Below are 15314 nucleotides of genomic sequence, written 5' to 3'. Positions count from 1 at the left end.
CACAGGCTGTAGGCGCACAGGCTTCCGTAGTTGTGGCACGCGGGCTCTAGAGTGCAGGCTCAGTAGTTGTGGTGCACAGGCTTAGCTGTTCCATGGCATGTGGGATCTTCCAGGACTAGGGATTGAACCCATGTCCCCTGCATTGGCAGGAGGATTCTTAACCACTGCACCACCAGAGAAGTCCCACAACTATATACTTTAGATTTAAAAATCCAGGATGAACAGTATAAACATGATTATTAGTTTGATAGACATTATAAATGCCAGACTACACCCCCCCCCATTTTTTTTAACTCCCATTTTATTTACAAGAACAAACTCTTCAGCCCTCACTGAAATGGTTAGGCAGGGTAAAAACTTCTTGAGTGGCAGTTTAGTAAGGAAGTGATGAGCCTGGACTCTGGGGCCAGACCACTTGGGTTCTAACTAGTTTCACATCTTAGTAGTTGTGTGACTTTGGACAAGTTACTCAGCCTCTTGATGCTTCAGTTTCCTCATCTCAATGGGAGATACTAATAGTATCTACCTCAAATGTTTATTGTGAGAATTGGGAGAATTACTATATGGAAAGCACCCAGAACAGTGCCTGGCACATAGAAAGTACTATATAAGTGTCCATTGTTATTGTTGTTTGCTATAAGATTCTCATTATAAAAATCTCAAGATGTTGATAAGCTGAACCAAACCAAAAATGCAAAGGCGAGGGACTGGAAAAAATACTTGAAAGAGATTATTTGGCCACCGGCTATTCCAGAGGCTACAAGAAGAGAAGGGCAGAAGGAGTGACCTAGCCACAAATACTGGAGTGTAAAGCCTTGGTTACCTTTGATCAGATCTCAATTTCTGATCACACATTAAAATGCACTTGGGTAATTGAATCCAAAGCTAAGTCCATGGAGCAGGGGTGGAAGGGAGGGAAAAGAGAACGGGCCAAGCAGAGTGTTGGCCAGAAGAGCACAGGCTCACTCCTGTAGTTCCTTCATTCTGATCAGAACACTAATAATCTGGAATTGGACTCACTAATGGATTATTATTCCAGGTTTAGCTGTGTGAATACCAACAAATTATTTAACCCCTTTGACTTTCAATTTCTTCATAAAATGGAGATGATAATAACTAGACTTGCTAATGTTGTTAAAGGAAATAATCCATACAAAGTGCTTATTATTAGCTCAGTGCCTTAAACAGGAAATGTTCCGAATGGTTTTCATTTTCACCACCATGCCCCCCGTCGTCATTATCATCCTCATCAACTGGTATGTAGAATCATAAACTCCTGAGTCCCGACCTGACACAGCCTCTGCTTCTACACTATTTCTCATACCTCCAGCTTCTAAAGGGAATAAGTACACAGAGACTAAGACCAAACAGATGCTCACACTAATATTACGATGAAGCTTTGGCCTCATAGGTAGACCCTAGTTGAACTAGCCTGGCCTGTTTGGAGAAGTAGATGATGGAGACCTGATTTGGTCTTTCACTCCTGTATATACCAACACAGCTCTTCTTTGGCAAAGTAGAGAGGCTTTAAACCCATGTCATCTTCTAATGATTATAGTTTTATTTCCAATCTTTATGCTTTTTGCTTCTTTTTCTTGTATGAATTAGGACCTTCATATGATACTAAATAAGTGTTGATAGCAGATCTCCTTGTCTCATTTCTGTTCTCAGGGGGAATGTCTTAGTTCGGGCTGCCATAACAAAATGCCACAGACTGGGTGGCTTAAACAACAGAATTTTATTTTCTCACAGTTCTGGAGGCTAGAAGTCCAAGGTCAAGGTGCCAGCATGATTGGTTTCTGGTGAGAGCTCTCTTCTGGCTTATAGACGGTCACCTTCAACCTTTGTCTTCACATGGCAGGGGCAAAATAAAATAAAAGAATATAATAATGAAAAGTTTTTGATCTAGTTCTAAAGTGATTAAGCAGAGACTGAGTCCCCAGAATACATGGATGCACTGTCACTTTTAATTTATGTTTATTAAAAATATTTGACTATGAAAAATTAAGTGGAAGTAAACTACTTTCCTTTGGATTTCATATGATAGCAATTAACACAGCGAAAGAGGCAGCACGTTAAATAGATTTTCTTGTTGGACTTCCTGGGTTCAGATTCCAGTTCCTTCATTTACTAGCTCTGTGATTCTGGTAAGTTAGCTAACCTGTCTAAGCCTCAGTTTCTTTTGTAAAAGGCCTGTAAGAAGGGCCTTTTGAGAAGATTCAAGTGATAATCTCTGTAAAGTGCTTGGCACATAGCAACCACAGTTTATTGACCATCAACATTATTTTTGTTAAATTAAACAAAATTTAAATTAAATAAACAAAATTTAATTTTGTTAAATTAAAAGACACTTGAAAGTAATTCAAGTTAAGGAAGAAAAATTCCTTCTGGACACAACTACTTGAAGTTAAAGAAAGTACAAATAAAATAGCCTTTCCGATATATTTATTTTAGCATATGTCTGACCAAATTATTTTAGTGAAAATGTCTCAACTACATGTAAAAGTAGCTTCAGAATACAGCTTAATTAAATATTTTAAAAATAGAATTAATTTGAGAAACAGAGCCTTGTCACATTGTAATAAGTTGTAATATCAGTCTAAAAAACAACATTATTTATTAATTTTAGAAAACAGCTATATTGTAATATAGTGTACTCAGCTTTATTACATGTCAACCATATCTTTTTGAAAAAGGTTCACAATTAAACAGTAGATTTTTAAAGAGCAGCAGTGATGTGAGTCTAAGTCTTAAAAGCTAATACTGGGGTAGAAATATACATTTCTTAAACTATTAAAAGATACAGTCCTTTCATGAGAAATTGTTCAAAGAACTATTCCTATATTCCTAAAGCATGTAATTTAGGTACTTGAGTGCCAGAGTTTCTTTGGAGAGTGTGTGTCAACCCATTTCTTCTGTCACATAAAATAAGAAATCAGATGTTTAAAAACATTGTGCCCAGAGATGCAGAGGGACATTTTGCTATTAAGAATACTTCGGATTTCTGTGAATGTAAATCTATAAGTCTAAAGAAGTAAACTTTTCATGAGGAAAATGGAAAAATTTCCAAAATGACTTAAAACATTGCAAATATTTTTACTTTCTTCTATCGGATGATTTATAAACATACTACTGTCTTCCCTTAATTTAAATTTCTGAAAGATTGGGAATGTTTGTATTAACCAGATATATCTATAGTAATTACTGTTTATTTTCATAAAGGTTCAGAGGTCCAAAGAGATGACATTCTGTGGATAGCCATGGCAGGGACTCATCAGATATGGGCATTCCTGTTGGACTGTGGCAGATTACCAAAGAAAAAGTAAGTGGTAACTTCGGTAACATCTCTCTTTGGGTAAACGTGGCGTTCACAGAACTCCTTTTCCCGAAGTCTTCATCCTCGTAGCTCTCACTGTGCTGGTCAGGATGTGCTGGGCTGTGCCACCATAACCAGCAGTCCAGGTCCCTGGTGGCTTAGGACGAGGTCTGTTTGCTGGGGGAGCACTACTCTGCCCCCCAGTGATGCAGCAGCCACCGTCTGGAGCTCTGCCAGCTGTCCTGGCAGAGAGAGACAGAGCTGGTGAGTTGCTCACTGGCTCTGAAAACTCCTCAGAAGTGACACACATCACTTCTACTCACATTTCGTCAGCCCAAGTAAGGCTCGTGACCACACCCAACCTTGGGGAGCTTGGGAAGAGCGGTCCCCCCGAGCATCCACAAGGAGAACTGGGAGCATCTTTTATTTTAATGCGTATTTCTAATATCCCTGATCATTAATTCAGATATCTGAAGACTGCATAGCAGAGTAGTTAATAGCTCAGGTTTTGTAGTCAGGCCTGAGATTGAGTCCTGGCTTTGCCACTTATCTACATGAGCTTGGGAGAGTCACTTTAACTTTCTAAGCCTCAGTTTCCTTATTTATATCTACCTCATAGGCTTGTTTTGAGAATTAATGTGTGTGAAGAGCTCAGCCTGGTGCCTGGCATGTACAGTAAATGTTGGTAGCATTGCTGCCACTGTTAGGGGTATAAAGCTGGAAAAGTAGTGTCTCTACAAATTTTCTTGTATTTTTTCTATAGAGCCTGTCCTATTCTCCCTGACACTGGGGTTAGGGTTCTCTTTCCCTCCCTTCCCCGCCTTCCCCTCCCCGCCCTCCCCTCCCATCTCTCCCTTCTTCCCCTCTCCCTCCCTCTCACCCCTCTCTCTCTCACCTTCTGTTTTTGGTTGCACTTGTTTACATAACTGTTCTCTCCTAGTAGACTGCCTCTTAAAGGAAAGGACCCTTTCGCATTCACTTTTGTGTCCCCTGTACCTAGCACAGTATCTGACACATGATAGGAGCTCAGTAAGGGTCTGCAGAAGAAATAAATGAATGAAAGTCATAGACCATAAAGACTGTCAAACCACCCTAGAAAGTAAGTGTCAGTCACCTCAGTTACCTTTATCAGTAGAAAGGGGCAGTTATATAGATAATCCAAAATATCAGATATTCTAAAGAGTGTATATGTGTGTGTTGCTTTGTACGATGTTTTGCAACATTTAATCATTCATCTAACAAATATTTATTAAGCAAACTAGGCACTGTGCTTGGCCCTAGGGATGAAATGATATGTTTACTATATTAAGAATAAAATGAAAAAATGTGGTTACTGTTCTCAGAGGAAGAATCAGATCAGCAAAAACAAACAAAAAATAGTTGGGAAGTACAGGCGCTGTGTGCAAAAGGAATCACTGCAGTAGTCCTTTAAATGGAAGTTGTCCCTTACATAAATAAGAGGAACACCTGATATAAATAAGATCTGAGGTATCAAGGAAGGCTTCCTGGAAGATGGTACTAAACTAAAACCTGATAGAGAGTAGAAAGGAGTTCAGAAGAGTAGAGGTTTTCTAGGCAAGAAATGACCCTAGTGATGTCAGTAGCAGCCAGATCATGAAGTGCCTTGTGAGTCTTCTTTAGAGATTTGAAAGTTATTCTGCTTATACCTTTATAGGAAGTTTTAAGCGGGGAAGCGACATAAGATTTGTGTTTTTGAAAGGACACTGGCAGCATTTGGAGTGTGACGGTACTGGAGACAGAGCTACAAGTGAGGAGACGATTGCTGTTATCCAGGCCAGAGACGATAGTAGCCCAAACAGCGACAGGACCGATAACATATAAGATGAGGAAGAAAGTAGTAGCAGAGGTGACCAGAATATGCTGTTGTAAGCGATGGCTGTTTCGGACCTAGATGGTCAACAATGTGGACTAAATTTCCACATAAGTAGAGTTGTCACTTGTTTGCAATAGTAAAGTGTCCATTTGGATCACATTGACCTGTATTATAATTTTAAGGACCCTTTATCTTTATTTGTTACTGATCTTCAAGTGGTAATAACTCCTGAGCTTTTAGAAGTTACCGTTTCTCCCCACTCTTTCTACCTTTAATTAAGGGAACTCCTTTTTAAAATTGTTGTAACTACTTTATTTGTTTGGCATATTGGTCATTACATGTATTCCTCTGAGTAGGTTATTTTTACGAGTCCCTTGAATAAATGGCTGTATTTATACATTTTGTATCCCTTTGCCTCCACTCCTGGCTCCCCACCAAAGTTAGCATTGGGATCATATCAACTAGTAAATGATATGATGGTCATTTTAGACTTTTGCATGTTGTGCCCTATTAGGAAATGATATACATATAGTCTCGTTATTTTGCATCTGAAGTCAGCTTCTTCCCTTCCCTCAACCCAGGACATTACCATGTCTTCCTTACAGTTCCTCTGACATAAACTTAGAAGCCAAGGTATAAAACTTTCTCTGCATTACAAAAGGAATCATTACGATAGTCCTTTAAATAGAAATTTCCCTACTGTATATAAGAAATGGATTTGTACAATCGATTAGTTAAAGCAGTGTAATCATATTATTATCTTAAAATGAGTACCTGGCTGTCTTTCACAAATTATTCTTTTAATTCTTTTTTCTAGTCTCTACTTATATACAAGAAAATAAAACATTTTTAATGAAAATTTAAGCTTTAAGCTATCAAGAGCTAGAAAAGGTTACCTAGATCTTTTTAATTCCCTTTCAGAACCTAATGTTGCATGAAGCTAAGAAGAGGTCAGGAAGTAAAGGTGGGATCTAGCTGTACCTACCTCTCATCACTTGGAGGAAAAAAAAAAACTATCCCATCAATGATATGATCTTTATTCTTATATTTCTAACTTTGTCAGTGATTTCCTGTCTTGCCATTGAGAATAGTTTCATTTTTGTGTGTGTCAAAAATTTAAAAAGGTAGAAAGGTCTCTACACAGTGGATAAATAAGTTAATGATTAGAAACGACAGTGAAAGGTGATTTGCACAATTTAGGCCAAGATCACTGGATTTTTATTTTTTGTATATAATGCTGTCACCATTGATTTACATTCATTTGTTTAATGAAATTGGACACAGTATAACAATGTTGACTTCACCTATGAATTTGTCTTTTTTAGTGAGTTAAAAAAAGGAACCTGCCTTCGGTTTGCTGGAAGTGGAAATGAAGAGAATCGAAATAACTCATATCCTCACAAAGCCGGTTTTGCCCAACCTTCAGGTCTTTCTCTGGCCTCAGAGGATCCCTGGAGCTGCCTGTTTGTAGCAGATAGTGAGAGCAGTACAGTGAGAACCGTCTCGCTGAAAGATGGAGCAGTAAAGCACCTCGTGGGAGGAGAGAGAGATCCTATGGTAATGAGAAGCACTCTCATGTGGTGCGCCTGCTTGACAAGCTTGTGATTTTCTGAATTGTGAAGAGTTAATAAAATTTAGGAAGGAGAAAGTTCTTGGCTTGTCCATGTTAGAATGGAAGTCAAACCCAAGGAAATGTGAGTATGAAGAACTACAAGTAACAAAACCACCTAAGAAAATAAAATGACTCGACTTGATTATATATAAATGTCAAAGTTTCAGGAGAAAAGGAAGGATAAAATATTGATTACCAAGCAAGGGGAAAACGTAGATTAGGAATCTGGCAGTAGGGTGGAAAGAGCACCAGATCAGTAGACTTGACCTGTTCCTGATCAGATGTGTGATTTTTGTGAATAAAATTCCTAAACACCACAAATTAATTCAAGTTCAGAATTCTATCACTTTTTTCTAACTTCAGTCAAATGCCCAGCCCTATTTATATGAAATCAGACTTTTTCCCCTTTAAGTAGCATATACAGCTATCTTAATTTTCACTTTATACCCTAACAAAGCACTGTAAAAAAATTTTAATACATGCTGTTTCTTTCTTTTTTTTTTAAAAAAAAAAAAAGAATTTATTTGCTTTTGGTGATGTTGATGGAGTAGGAATCAATGCAAAGCTTCAACACCCACTTGGAGTAACTTGGGACAAGAAAAGGAATTTAGTTTACGTGGCAGACTCTTACAATCACAAGGTGAGTCTTGAAAGAATTATATAATACCCTGCTTTTCACTTGCGGTATTTAAAATGCTGAAAGATCTGTGAGCCTCCTACAATTGCCGCTAAAATATAGCGAGGAGTGACAGTTTTGGACAACTGTACATAAGCCTTTCTGTTCTTTTCTTGGTCCTTTCTTGCAGAGAGGATGTGATGGTACTCTGAGCTGGGGGGAAAGGACTGAACAAATTCCCCATGACTAGCCAAAACTTGTGAATTGCAAGCCATTAAAGCTGCTTAGTAACATGTTGAGTAAATGAGGACCAGGCGGGTAGCAGGGAAATTAACATGTCAACTAACGAATGAACATTTTTGAGCCTTTGCACAGTTGCCATGCCTGTTAGCAAGTAATTCCATTTTCATCAGCATTTCCATTTTTTTTGTCTCTACTGCATTCTTACTGTGCATTTTTCCTTTTTATAAAATCAGTGGAACCCAAATGTTAATATTTTTGTGATGAGAGGCTGTGAATTTAATGTAATTGAAACACAGCGAGGAGTCATAAGTTTAACGTAAGTAGCCAAATCCTCAGCCAATGTTAGATATTCATGAGAAGAAAGTCAGTTCCACTCTGTCCCATTGTGAGGGGAGAGAAGAACATTAAAATTTTTTTTTTAATTCCATAAATAATTTTATCGAAGATTGCTTCTAGAAGACAGGACGTAACTGGGGATTTTATAGTGTTTAGCCCTCAGAATGAAATATCTCCCCTTAGACTGTAATTTGAATGTTTGGCTTTTTAAGAAAATATGGAAATGTCTGTTCTTTTTCTGAGATTTATTAAGAATACTAATGTCAATCAGGAATTCTCTGGCTTGCTTAATATGATACTTTTCCATACTAGAAATGTGCAGTTGAGCTTCAGATATATAAATTTTTGTTCTATCTTCTTAGATTAAAGTTGTGGATCCAAAAACAAAAAACTGTACAACATTAGCGGGAACTGGAGATGCAAGTAATGTTATCGGTTCCAATTTCACCGACTCAACTTTTAATGAACCAGGAGGCTTGTGTATTGGAGAGAATGGTCAGTTATTATATGTGGCAGACACCAATAACCATCAAATTAAAGTGATGGATTTAGAAACAAAAACAGTTTCTGTGGTAAGTAATCTTTAAGTTAAAGGGCATCATTTTGAGAAAGATCCTCAGCAACAACAGAGGCACTTTTGGTTAGGCCATCTCTAGTGGTGAAAGTGAAACATGTGGGTAGAGTAGTGAGTGGGTGCCTATTCCAAGGATATCCTGTTATTTTTAAAATAAAAATTCCATTTGTGCCAAGAGTGTTTGAGAAAGATTCTAGAAGTTGGAGAGAATTTGATGAACTTTCAGAAAAGGGAAAAAAAAAAAGGACTCATCTCTTTTTAAATGTATGGACATACTGACACACTACACATACAAACTATGTGGGTTGGGTTGTTTAATCTTGGGTGTTTTTTTTTTTTTAATGATCCTCTGACTAGTGGGTAATCTTTGTTTCCTATGGTGAATCCATTACCAAATAATCTTTAAAGGAAGCTCTAGGAGCCACATTTCTCAAGACTTAAAAATAAGATTGGAAGAAACTTAAGTAAGTTCTAATTTTAAAGATATGGACATGGTCTCTAATACAAGTTAGCCCTTTATATATCACATTTGCCTGGAAAAATGCAAGTTTTTTTCCTAAAATTCTAGGAATTTCCAAGATGTGTTTTAAAATAAAAACACAGATTCCCATCATAAGTGTCATTTCTCTTGACATAGATCTCTGATATAAGATGAATGACATCTTATAGTTGGCAATGAAAATTATAAGAGGGTGTATATTATATCCACTACATTTAAATTGATAAAGTTTTATTTTAATTTCCTGCTATCTATAAACATATTGGACAGTTAATTCAGTTTCATTCATAAACGTTGGCAGTTTTTTGGCCAGGATGAAATATTTTTCTGAACCTGCAAAATAATCATGAGGAAATTTAAGTAAACAACTTCTGATTCAGAAGAGAATGGCAATTAAGTTTCCTTGACACAGAATCTCATGTTTGTACTGAAGTCTGAAAATAAGCTCTGTCAGTCTAGAATACTATAAAGTACTTGTGCTTTAAAAAACAGATTTTCTTGTTTTCTAGCTCCCAGTCTTCAGATCTGAAAGTGCTATGGTGGACGGCCCATTCCCAGCAGAAAAACAGAAGACCTTACCCAGACTACCTAAATCTGCTCCAGACATTAGACTTTCCCCGGTGGCTGCATCTCCAGGGCAAACTCTTCAGTTCAAGCTAAGGTTAGACCTCCCATCAGGAACAAAGCTAACTGAAGGAGCACCCAGTTGCTGGTTTCTATCAGCTGAAGGTATGACAATAATCTTGCAAATGCAAATATTTCATAAATTCTTGAGATTTGATCTAGTAATTTTTCTCATTTGTGATATGTTTACAGTTGGGCAGGATTTGAGGAAGGTCTTGTAAAACAGAAAGATCCAGATTGAACCCCACTTTAGCAGTTTTCTTTAGCCTTTGAGATTCTTTTATTAAATAACAGTGTAACTCACCTGAAGTTAATCATAATTGCCGCCATTTGCTATTAAGCAAATTCATTACATGAGACAGACTCCTGTGGTCTTAGAATGTTAGGCCCTTGAATATTAGGGCTGAGAGGCACCAAAGGACACCATCTGTTTTAAAACTCTTATTTTATAAGTGAGACTACGGGCTCAAAGAGATAAAGTGATTTGCTGAAGGGCATATATTGAATTAGGTCAAAAGATGGAATTTGAACCCAGCTCTGCTGGTTCTTAGTGTAGTGTCTTTTCCATTGTGCTACTCCATCTCAAACTAGCTCTAGGGTTATTAGTCCTAAAAACGAAGTTAGTTTTTTAAAGACATAAAATTCAAAGCCACCAGTTATGCATTGGGATGTTACAAAAGTTTCCAAACCCCACTCTCGGTTTCTGTACTTAACTCACCATGGTTTGTGAACCAGCACCGGTCCACAGACTATACTTTGGTGACCCCGTTCTAGAGCACTGCAGCATAAAGAGATCAAGGAGGGAGGTAGGGACCCACATGGAAGACTGAAGAGTGAATAAGCAGGTAGAAGCAAAACCAAGAGAGAGGGTAGTTTCCTGGAGCAGGTGTTTTAAGGAGCGTAAGGATCAGCTGTGTTGAGCGCGATTGATAGATCAGGTGAAATAAGGACTAAGAACTGATCGTTGATTCAATGTTATAGTTAATTGATGTCCTCGACCAGGGCCGTTTCAGAGTGATGGAGGAGGTGCCTGATTAGAGCAGGTTAAAAAAGAATTGAAGGAGAGGAACTGGAGAAAGTAAATATAGATAGCTCTTAGAGGAGCTGAGCTAAAAAGATAAGGGAAAAGAGAGCACTTGCCCTCAGGGGAAAACGGAGTTGAGCGAGCAGTGTGTTTGTTATATTGATGGCAAAGATCAGTAGAGGAAAGGACTGATGGTATGTGTTGCGGGGTATCCTAAAGGATAGGAGGATAGGAGAGGTGGCAGGCTGGCCTTTGCCAGGAATGTGGACCTCATTTCCACGGTAAGGAGGGAGGGCCCGGTATGCGACCCAGAGATCTAGATGGGTAACTGAAGTGGATGCTTGTGGAAGCACTCTTCTGCATGCTTCTGTTTTCTTAATTATTGGGAAGCACAGCTATCAGCTGAGAGTGGGAGTGAGAGGTGGTGGGGGAGGTTTTGGCGGTTTGAAAAAAGAAGAGGGTCAGGAAGGTGGGAGGGTGACTGCATGAGGGAAATACAGTGTGATTGCTGAACGGCCGGGAGGCTGTGTTTGAGGCTGGCTGTCATGAATTGAAAGTTAGGCTAGTCCACGTGGAGGCTGTTTGTCTCCAGCCAAGGTGAGGCACAAGGGAGCAGAAGTGTAGGTATTGGCTAAGCAGTTTAATCAGCAGGTCTCTGGGGTCCTGATCCAGTATTAATTATGATTACCACTATACCACTAAATCTCAGATTCTCTTCTAAAGAATTAAATTGATTTTTCCCTGGAGTTTGATTTTTTTTAATATATTCTTGCTTTTAACTGAATTAACTTGACACAAACTCTAATTCCGTTCTTTGGTGGTTTTATTATTATCTTTCACTTTTCCAGATAGCGTCTGTCAAACGCTTTAGAGCTTTCAGTTGCTGTTCATTTTATTTCGGTAGTATCATTAGGACTTGACTTACCAGTTATTAAGCCTGAAGCTGTGTTTTCTCCTCTAGGGATTCCAAAGGTAGAATTTGAGCCCCATTAACTTTCTTGCTACAAGAATGCCAAAGCCGTTGCTTAAAAGTATGCCATTCAAGTAGAAGAAAAAACATTGTTGGAGGAGGATGTGTAATTAAATACAGATGAATTACTATGATTAGAGTCCAGGCAGAGCCTTTGTCCTCAGTCACTAATTTGTGATCTCTTAATCTCAGAACATTTCCTGTTTGAGTCTATTCTTGAAAGTATTCAGTTACTGTAAATTATGTAAAGATTTGGGTGTGTGTTTGAATCACAGTGTGAACTTATTTCATGAACTTATAAGTAATCAGTGTACTGCTTGTCTTCTAGCAGTGCTTTCCAACATCTCTAAGAGAGTAGGCAACAATTTGAAAGTGAACAGTAGTAAGTTCCCGTCCCTAGTGATCTTGCTGTGTCCTAGCCTCCCGTGCTCTTTCACAGGTTCTCACTCAGTTTTGAATTTGCTGCCCGACTCCTCCTGTCTCAGGCCCTCTCACACACTTTTCTTTTGTACATCACCCAGATCCAGGCTTTATGCCTTCTTACCTTGGTACCTTCTCAGAGCAGCAGCTACTGTCCTGCAACTGCCCACTTGGTATCCACACCAAGAGAACAGAGAGATCTGCCGGAAGGAACTGCTGAGTTAGAGTTTGCTGGCTCTGGAGTGACTGAGCCTGTGGGGAAATAACCCCCATCTACTCCCCACAAAGGAGAGGGCTGACCCGTGCAGTACTAGACGAGGATGTTTGGGCAGAAGAGAACTCAAACCCTGGCCATTCATTCCGCAGTCCTCTGTATGTTCAGAGCAAGTCCTCAACTGCCAGTTTAACTGTCCTGCCTGTGTCCATTAGTCTGAAAGCATTGCATCATTTGGAGATAACTGCTCTTTAACCGCACACAGAAAAATTAAATTAACAGAGTATTTTTTTAATAGGATACTGGTAAATTAACATGTTTATTTTAACCCTGTCAAATACACAAGTTAATTAGTATCAAGTTATTGGAGTACAAAACATGGATAGTATTAAAGGAAAGTGAAGTGATCTAAAGAGAAAGTTCTTAGCTATTTTTAGCTGTCTATTTTAGATACACGTGATGTGTCCAAAAATTATCTAGAGAAACACTGTTTTATTTCTAGAATTGGACATTAAGATAGTGTAATTTACTATTTTCCTGTTTTTATTTAACATAAGAAGTTCCCCCACTAGCCTGCTATCTAACAAAATCAAACATTAAAATAAAACATATTCTTCAGTCCAGAAGCAAGCAAAAAGGCCAGAGAATTTTAAAAGAATTGTTTAAAAGCTCTGCACTTAACTCTTTAGATTCTCAGCCTTTCACATTCTCCTTACTCTTATTTGATATATGTATCTCAGATTTAATTTTTCAATCAACAGAATATTAGAAGCAATAAACTAAAGGAGAGATGAAGAGGACCAGTAGAGGCAGGTGCTCTAGTCTGTTGACTCATCCTGAGGTCAAAAGAGAGAAAAGCTAAAAAGTAGACATAGAATTTCATCACTACTCAGTAGATGGTCCAGTTTTTGTACAGATGGCCCCGAGTTGTCGTTAAATCGTGAGATTACGTTCAATGTATTCTATTTAAGATGGCAGGAAAGCAGGTCCTGCATTTCCCAAGTGATGGCTCTTAATTAGCTAATGCTGAGTGTCAGCCTAAGTATGCACTTCCTCAATATGACGCATATGTTCCTTCTGAGAGAAGGCACTGGGTGAATAAAAACATTTTAAAAACTTTAATACTAGAAGACTTAATGATTTTTAGTGGTTTTTTAGACTTTTGTTACATAGATAATCTATGTATTTAAGTCTCAGAGGAGTTTTGTGTGTTAAAATGAGGTAGACAAAGTCTATTCGTTTTCTACATTGAGTCCCTTGGAATAATGTATTCAGTGTTACTTGTTTCTAAAAAAAATCAGTGGCTTTTTTTTATTACCACCTTTGGATATTCAATAATTCATCGTCTTGAAAGTCACTGCAGAGTTATACATACATTTGTATTCCCTGGATTATTTTGTAGTTTGCATATTATATTTCTAGACACTTATCTAGTAAAAATGATCTATTTTCTGAAGTATCCTATGTTTATTTCTAGAACTTATTAATAGTTTTCATTTTAAATTCCATAATCACATTTTAAATCTATAACCATATTGGCAGTATTCATCTGGATTTCAATAGAAATAACTTTATAATTTATTTTACAGTGTTCAAAGGAAGAATTTTAATTTGACATCAGCATGATTAGACGAGGAACTTCTTCTATCTTACTTTGTATCCTCCACACAGAGCACAATGCCTGGCACTTAGAGGCTTTCAGTAAATATTTGTTGATTGAATGAATCTAGTGTTCGTAAGGTCTGTCCAATTTCCTACTTGACTTCTTATGCAGTCTTAATAATTTACCTTTTTATTTTCTAGGCAATGAATGGCTTCTTCAAGGACAGATACCATCTGGAGAGATAGAGAGCATTTCCAGTCAACCAACAATCTCACTGCAGATCCCTGGGGATTGTTTATCACTCGAAGCCGTTCTCTCTATCAGCGTATTTCTTTATTACTGTAGTGCAGACAGCAGTGCCTGTATGATGAAGGGAATTTTGTTCAGTCAGCCTTTACAAATAACCGATACACAACAAGACTACATACCTCCAGTAGAACTCAAGTATATATTTTAGCAAGCTGGCTAGCATCCCAGTGCCTCCTGTTCTCCATCCCCACCATCACTGTGTAATTTATGAAAAGAAACTTTATTTCTGCCTCTGGGTACCCAGAAACCCATTGTTGAGTTCTAGCAACTGATACTAAAATAAAGCTAGGCTCCTTATTTATTTATTATAGACAAATTCCTTCCTTCTCACTGTGTACCAGCTAAGTCATTGACCATGATTTGAACCATGATCCTGTAATCTGTGCTGCTATTTGGCACAAGACCTAAGTCCACATTATAGGACAGAATATTATCATGAGATAATTTGCAGTGAATACTGATAACAATAATGATACCAAATTTTTTTTTTTTTTTTTTTTTTTTTTTGCGGTACGCGGGCCTCTCACTGTTGTGGCCTCTCCAGTTGAGGAGCACAGGCTCTGGACGCGCAGGCTCAGCGGCTGTGGCTCACGGGCCCAGCCGCTCCGCGGTATGTGGAATCTTCCCGGACCGGGGCACGAACCCGTGTCCCCTGCATCGGCAGGCGGACTCCCAACTACTGCGCCACCAGGGAAGCCCCGATACCAAATATTTTAACTAACTTTTTTACATTTATCAAGCAGCACATCTGAATGTGTAAATTGCACAATAACTTTAAACAGAGTTAAGATCCAGTCCACATATTTAAAGGACGCCTGCCATTCAAGGTGCAAGTTCTGTTTTAGGCCCCCAAAAACGTCTTTTCATCACAGTAGCAGCTTAAAGAGTACCTAGGTGGTAAAAATGTTCTTTGTTCTCTTCTGCGATTTTCTCATTTGAGATATATTTATTCAGTCTATTTTAAATTATTTGCTATTTTAACATACCATTATTAATGGTATGTTAAATATTCTGTGTGTTTCAATATACAGAAAATATATTTCTATATTTCTAAAAGTTAGCGTCTCTAAGGACATACAGGCTCACTCCTTTAACTTTTTTCTGAATGAACAGTCTTACC

General features: G+C 38.1%; 1 protein-coding gene across 1 annotated transcript in view; it reads left to right on the top strand.

Moving 5' to 3' along the window:
- NHLRC2 (NHL repeat containing 2) overlaps window positions 1–14666 on the top strand; it is a 59686-nt gene extending 45020 nt beyond the window's left edge. The window contains exons 6-11 of the mRNA XM_079900177.1: window positions 3223–3322; window positions 6476–6707; window positions 7280–7402; window positions 8320–8529; window positions 9540–9759; window positions 14086–14666. Of these exons, the coding sequence (XP_079756303.1) occupies window positions 3223–3322; window positions 6476–6707; window positions 7280–7402; window positions 8320–8529; window positions 9540–9759; window positions 14086–14342 (1142 nt within the window). The 3' untranslated portion in view covers window positions 14343–14666. The remainder of the gene's footprint in view (window positions 1–3222; window positions 3323–6475; window positions 6708–7279; window positions 7403–8319; window positions 8530–9539; window positions 9760–14085) is intronic.
- Window positions 14667–15314: the final 648 nt, after the last annotated feature.

The sequence above is a fragment of the Stenella coeruleoalba genome (genome assembly GCF_951394435.1).
Source record: "Stenella coeruleoalba genome assembly, chromosome: 16".
NCBI classification, from domain to species: Eukaryota; Metazoa; Chordata; class Mammalia; order Artiodactyla; family Delphinidae; genus Stenella; species Stenella coeruleoalba.
This window is presented reverse-complemented; position numbering and strand designations above follow the sequence as displayed.